This window comes from Amblyomma mixtum, chromosome 5, assembly GCF_055824585.1.
Source record: "Amblyomma mixtum isolate Tamu chromosome 5, ASM5582458v1, whole genome shotgun sequence".
Lineage (NCBI taxonomy): Eukaryota > Metazoa > Arthropoda > Arachnida > Ixodida > Ixodidae > Amblyomma > Amblyomma mixtum.
The window spans coordinates 166,634,331-166,641,318 of NC_143016.1; the positions used below are offsets into that span (position 1 = coordinate 166,634,331).

General features: G+C 47.9%; 1 protein-coding gene across 1 annotated transcript; it reads right to left on the bottom strand.

Annotated features, from left to right (window-relative positions):
• Positions 1 to 2,945: 2,945 nt before the first annotated feature.
• LOC149344518 (uncharacterized) lies at positions 2,946 to 5,426 on the bottom strand. Its single transcript, XM_089547255.1, has 2 exons — positions 3,918 to 5,426; positions 2,946 to 3,344 (listed from the first exon to the last, which is right to left on the bottom strand). The coding sequence occupies exons 1-2, from the start codon at positions 5,424 to 5,426 to the stop codon at positions 2,946 to 2,948; spliced, it is 1,908 nt and encodes a 635-aa protein (XP_089403381.1).
• Between the last annotated feature and the right edge of the window lie 1,562 nt (positions 5,427 to 6,988).

Genomic DNA, 6,988 nt, shown 5'->3' on the forward strand with positions numbered 1-6,988 from the left:
GAGTGGCGTGGACAGAAGTTGCAGCAAGACCGTGTGCCCAAATGTGAACTTTCAATCATGAGGTGCATGGTAATTAAAAGAAAAAACGTTTGAGATCACTGCGGCAGCCGCACTAGAGGAATGCATAAGCATTCTTTGTGGAAGGAAGAAGAGACATGGAAAAAGAAGAGACTTCTCGTTTGTGACGTTAGTTCATTACGTCACACGTCATTGTTTATTCACTTAACTGCCTGTAATTAGTTAACTAATTGCACCACATGAACCGAGTTTTTCCTCAGAGAGATTTTTACATCCTCTATCTAGTACGGCCATTCCTTTTCTTATATTTCGCTTCGTTCAAACGTAATCCTGTCGAAAAACTTCTAGTGACACGACCCTGTCTAAATAGCCATTTAATGCGTTAGCATGATATGACTGCGTTGCAACACCATCTACAGGCGGCATCTGGGATTGAGACAGCCAATGCTTGACCTTTAGTATCAGCAGGCATGTCGCTTGGCTCGTTTCAATGTTTCGTGCTTTAGCTCACCAAAATGCTGCTGTTTTCCGTTGCTCCGGCTTCAATCAATCAATCAACCACATTTGAGCCCGATAGTACGTGACCAGCCTATGCTCCTGTACCGCGCCTCTGCAGCAATGTTTGCAACGCCAACGCGTATTGCTCTGGTTTCGTTTTTCTATAAAGGAAATGGCGCAGTAATTGTCTCACGCCTCGGTTGACACCCTAACCGCGGCGCAAGGGAAGCGAGGAAGCTGGGAGTGAAAATGTTGCTTCAGTGCCGTGTTTCTGCCGCAACGTTGTCCACGCCAGCGCATACAGCGCACATCTCTCTCACTACGGCCACATATCTGAAAGCGCGTATATCAGCTTGACAGTAATATTACTTCTTGAAGAAGAGGATGTGCAGTGTACAGCGCGAGTGTATGCTGCAGTTTAACACAAGGCGTTGTCTGCTGCGGCGATAACGCAGTATGCTCGCGCAGTGGCCAGAAAAGCTGATCTTTTCGCGCCTCCGCGGTTTCGAATCTCGGTTGCGGCAATATTTAATTAATTTATTTATTTATGTCAGGCTTCACTGAAACCGATAAGCCGGTTTGAATTTGTGCTTCGCACTAAAAAGAAGACACGCTTGAGCAAGGCGCACTCGACAAGTGCTTAGTAGAAAGAGAGTGTTTATTCAAACGCTGGGTATAACAAAAAACAACTAAAACCAAAGACTAGCTGCGCCTGTCCGGAGTAGGGAAGAAAACGTGAACGTTGTCACACGCAGCCACGACTGCAGACTTCAGAGTTGGTCTCGAGCTAAGGGTCGGAAAAAGCAGCGATGACAGGTGCTTGCGTAGACGTAAAGGACTAACTTTTTGTCAGGAATAGGATTAGTAGTTTATCGGGTTTAACGTCCCGAAGCGACCCAGGCTATGAGGGAGTGTGGAGGACTCCAGAAATTTCGACCACCTGGGGCTCTTTAACGTGCACTGACATCGCAGAGTAGACGGACATCTAGCATTGCGCCTCCATCGAAATGCAACCACCGCGGCCAGGATCGAACCCGGATCCTTCGGTTCGGTAGCCGAGCACCATAACCACACAGCCAACGCGGCTGCTTTACACTCTAGGGAAGAGGTATAAAAAAAATCCGTTTGAGTAATTACCGCTTATGGTTGCTAAATGTTGAGTGATCGCAGAACGCAGTGCAGTAAACCGCAATCGTGGATGACAAAAATGCTTCCTAAACTGTTTTATTGCAATCAAGGCTATATAGAGCAGGTAACAGCTGTGCACGCATTAAAGGCCGCGTAGTTTCTGATTGCGCTACGCATGAGTACGTAGTGCCTACTTGTGATACCTCCCATTCATTCGAATATACCACCAGCCTTTCCTACACCAGCCTTTCCGGGACACTTGGCCAAACTCTCGGATTTTGTCATGACACAGCGTCAAGTACACGTGTTTCGCTTCTAGCAACTTAAAAATTGATGCCAGGTCCTGCTAAATGTTCTTTGCATTTCTACTGCTTTCGCTACACTTGCGCACCCTACTGCGAGTCACAAATGCATTATTAGCGAGTGTTGCGGCTGACAGTGTTTGCATAATCACGTGCCACTGCCGTCGAAAAATCTAGATTCGCAGAACGGGAAGGCATGTTCGGGCAATGACCCTGTCAAACACGAATGAGGGTATTAGATAGGAAAAGCAGGTGTACTGAAACCTTCTTAGTGAGAACAATGTTTCTCTGCAAAGACAGTCAGTAACGACGCAAGAAAATTAATACGTCGTTCGTTCACGGTGGGCAAGCAGTTGGGGCTAAGCTGGAACCGGGCTGGAAAAGCCAGACCAATTGTGTAATGACGCCTGCAAAAAGCAGCAAAAAAGTTTACCTTCTGACGTTTGGAAGCCTCGATTTCCGTTATTCCTGTTTAGGTGCTAAAGTTCCATGTGCTTGTCGTGGTCAAATGATAATGGTAAAACGATTACTGCTTTATAAAAACAATGCATATATAGTGAGTTTGCAAACCATCAGCATAAAAATGCTAAGCATTTTAATGTCAAAGCTAGGTTATTAGGAAGTAACTAAGGAGCGGAGCAGTCCTTTCTCGTTCGTTATCGTAAACATAAAAGAAGGTAAAAATTTTGCTCGTCAAAGCTAGGTTATTAGGAAGTAACTAAGGAGCGGAGCAGTCCTTTATCGTTCGTTGTCGTACACATAAAAGGAGGTAAAAATCCTGCTAGCAAAGCTTGGTAGAAGCTTCGCCGTTCAAAGAGGGCTAAGAATGGCGTGGCCATTGAATAAATAGATCAAGAGCGTATCTTCCAGGTTTCGATTGGACGACACAAGATGGTTGCATTCTACTCGCTCATTCTTGTGCGCTCACCCTCCATGGCGGCGTAGATGCGGATAGGACTGAAGACAAGGTTTTGCGGCCTTAGCTGTTGGTCTCCGCACTTAGAACCGACGCGGTCCGCAGTTTCGGGGCCTCTGGGCAGAAACGAGGTTGCACATATCGCAGAGGACAATTCCGTCGGGTGAAAGCACAGGTTCCAGGTCCCATCCCCCGATTGCGCCATCTGGCGGGATGCCGCGGTACGCGACGAGTGCTATGGGCTCCGGCTCAAGTTCCGATTCCTCGTCGGGCAGCCATGTGTGCACGTGAATGAATTCGGCAGCCGGAAAGAGATCGCACAGGGTGGTCAGCAACTCTGGGCTTTCGCTCGGCGTAATCCCGGTGGACTTGACGCACAGCCGGCGCAGCTGAGGAGTTCGCCTCATCCCTAGCCTGAGAAAGGACAGGTCCAAGGGGACGAAGGTGCTCTCCAGCTTCAGGCTGTGCACCTGCTCCATCATCTGTGAAACACAATGCACAAAGTCCTGTGGCAGGTATTACGCCACGCAGCCCCAGGATGACGCGTAATTTACTCCGTAAAGAAACTTCACGACGATTTCCTGGATCAAAAGGCGAACTATTCAGAAAAAAAATAGCGGTGCAAAGCCTTAAATTATTTTGCTTTAACATGAGGCTTAAGATACTCGAATGCGTGAGTTAGCTGAAAGTGTGTTGGTGTTAGGCAATTTGTAATTTCTGAGTAACATCACTGTCACATACAGTGCCCCTAGAGTGGCCCGAATAAATTCGTTTTTTCCTGATTCCGCCTACGTAACCGTAAGTATGGTGAAACGAGACAGTGTGGGTACATGCGTGAAAAGCATTTAAAGATATACCAAAAAGAGTTTGTAGCTTGACGGCGTTTAACACATAAAACAGGTATAACCACCAAGCTTTCTCTCCTAGATTATGCCAAAATAAGACGCAGCAGCACGAACATAAGGACAGGCAAAAAGCGCTTGCTAAATTTACTAGGCCGATATCATAGAACATAACTTCAGGCGTAGACAAGGTAATTTTAAACCGGTGCTTACCTCTGTCAGAGCTGCTGCTGTTTCTTCACCCGCAAAGCCCGCAAGTCCAAGGTTCTGGAGTCTGAGTTCACGGACCGCACAGCCCCTGAGAAAGCGCAGGTCGCGGATGTTCGGCAGATTGCATAAGGTGAGACGCCTCAGAAGGCGCAACTTGTGCAGCGGCTCGAAAAACTGTTCGGTGCATGTGGAAGGAGCTTTGCAAACGGCGCAAACCTGTGGCAGTGCACTAAATTCAGTGCGCACGTCTAACTCCTCCAGCCTGAATCGCGCCCTAGCGAGTTGATCGAGGCCCTCTCGTCTACTTAGGGCGCACGAGGGCAGTGCCAGCGCGCGTAGTCTGGTCAGGCCAGCGTCGGCCAGAACAGAGCAGCAATCGACGTTCGGCTCAAAATGGAACGAAGTGAGATTTAGCTCGGTCAGCTTGTGGCATCCGCTGAGGAAGTTCAGGAAGGACAAGGCATCGGTGGCGGTTGCAGAACATGTGCGCGCCACTGTTTGCGCAGGGGATGACACCAGCGTCAACGCCCGCGTGTTTCGGCGCCAGTGGTGACGAGCCGCTGCTTCGAGGGTTGCGAACGCGTCATCTTTGATGACGATGAAGAGATTCGAAAAGTTTTCCGGGACGAAATGTGCCGTTCTCCTGTCTAATACCACGCAGTTCGTGGAGGTCCTTGGAGTCTGCCTTACGATCACGCTCCAAGACATCCTTAGGCTTTCCTCGAACATGCCGAGCAGACTTTCGGGCACGCTCACTGGACTCCATGAGTCTTCAGGCGCCGTCCTTTCCGTTTCGAGAGCTTCAGCGGTGCAGTCGTCGGTGAAAGTGAACATCTCTAGCATTCCAGCCGTGCCCTTGTGGAAGCTATCGAGCACACTGTACGCGGCTGTTTCAACTCCCGTCTGAAACCTTCGCTCGTGGTAATGCAACATGCGAAGGCTGGAACAACACTCGAGAACAAAACAGAAAAAATCGATGCTGTGTCCTCTTGGGATCATCTCAACGTACATGCCGCGCAGGGTTTCCGGGATAATTGGCGATCTGTCATCGTCCAGCGGTGCGTACAAAAAGTTGCACATGTCTTCGTCGTGACGTGCGCTTCCCAGGATCGACCATTCGAGGAACTGCAGACAACGGAGCCTGTCTCGAAGGAGGCGAACCACCGCTGTCGGTCGCAGCCGGGTGTTCACGCAACGCAGTGCCGTCAAGTTAACGCAGCTCTGGATGCACATCTCCACCGTTTCCGAGTCGGCGGCCACGAAGTCATTCAAGTCGAGCTCAGAGATCGCCGCCGCCCTCTTCGCGTCTAGGTAGGCGCGTAGGGAATCTGCCGAGCTGCTGATGAGGAACCTCGTGGTGTGCAGCACGGACTGGACTCGAGCCAGTCTTGACAGCTCTGGCGAAGTTCGTTCGACAGCCATCAGGTCTTCGGGACCCAGGAACCTCAAAATGTGGACAACCATTTCCCTAGGCAGCGACATAAAGGGACAGGTTTCTTCGAAAGTTGCCATGCCGAATAGCGTTAAAGCTTGAGTGGTTTTCGCGCTGCTATCTTCCCTGGCTAACCATACTGCGTTACGCGCCCGTTGAAGTCAGGATACTGGTGGGCGAACTGGGCGTTCACCTCGTGCTTACACCGAATGGGAGTGACGCCAAGCTTGTTGTCAGTACATGATAAGAAGGTTCGGCGCATGCCTAGTTTCTCTGTTGAAGCGACCGGCTGCCCCGAACCAGCGTTCAAGCGGGGTAAAAATGCGGCGACGGTATCAAAACAAGGAAGCGCTTTTTTGGTTTTTTGGCTTATTATCAACAAAGTACAGTGATGTGCATGCCTATCGGTGTGCAGTAAAAGACGTCCACATTAAAGCTGAAGCAAGCCTTCAAAGAACCACATTAAACATTCCGTGGCATTTTCATTGGAATTATACCCGTTGTCACTTTTCGGACAAAAACTAGGCATTTGTGATGGAAAATTATTGCTTAAAAACAAAGCAGTCATGGCGTTTATCTAATAATTTATTGCCACGCCGGCTTCGTACTGCGCCTGTATGCCTAAGGCAGTTTCATAGCGTTATGGGTGAATGCGAAGGCACGATCATTGACGCAGACGCACGTGCATTTGACCGAAGTGCGCTTTTCGTCATGGTAGAAATCACGCAACTTGTGTCGCAGTTGTAAAATCGAGCGTAGTATTAACGGTTGAACTGAGAATTATGCATTTAATTCGTCAAAGAGATTACAATCGATGGAAGAATTCAAGAATGGCAAGATCCCTGCGAAATGGGACGGTAGCAGTAGCCACAAGACTGAGAAGATGTTTTCATCTCTTTGTGTCATCTTTGTGCACTTAAACCTACGTTCCAGAAAAATAAAAATCCTCTCCTTTGATAAATTCCTTGTTTTATCGCCACGAATTCTGTGGTCGTTTTTTGCACACGTCTACCGCAGATGCGTTTACTTTGCCTTCTTTCATCCATAACCCTAGGGCATCCGGGACGCTGACTGTACAGGCATGGACGTGTGAATGGGCCACCCATAAAAGAATATCGCACTGCCTACTGAACTATGACAAAACTGCTCCTTATTTCTTTTCAGATGACGCTCTCATTCCCTTGAAACTAAACGACGCTGGATACTAAATTATCACAGAACTACTCTTTTTTATTTCTTTTCAGAAAGCACTCTTATCCCCTTAAAACAAAATTGCACTGCCTATTGAATTACAACAAACTCTCCCATCTTACTTCTTTCCAGATGGCGCTCTCATTCCATTAAAATTAAAAGGCAATGAATAGTAAACTTTTGAAAACTACTCTTTTTATTCGTTTTCAGCAATTGCTTTCATCAACTTCAAATAAAATGGAACTGCCTACTGAGTAATCACGAAACTATTCTTTTTTATTGTTCTTTCCTTTTTAATCACGCCCTTATTCAGTTTTTTTTTTTTTGCGCAGAATTGATAAGAACCTCTGCCTCTTCGAACCTGTATTTAGCGCTCTTTATTACCTCGTCCTGGTTGTCTACATGCCTATTGGTCAATTTACTATTTCGCGTCCGCCACTATTATCCACCA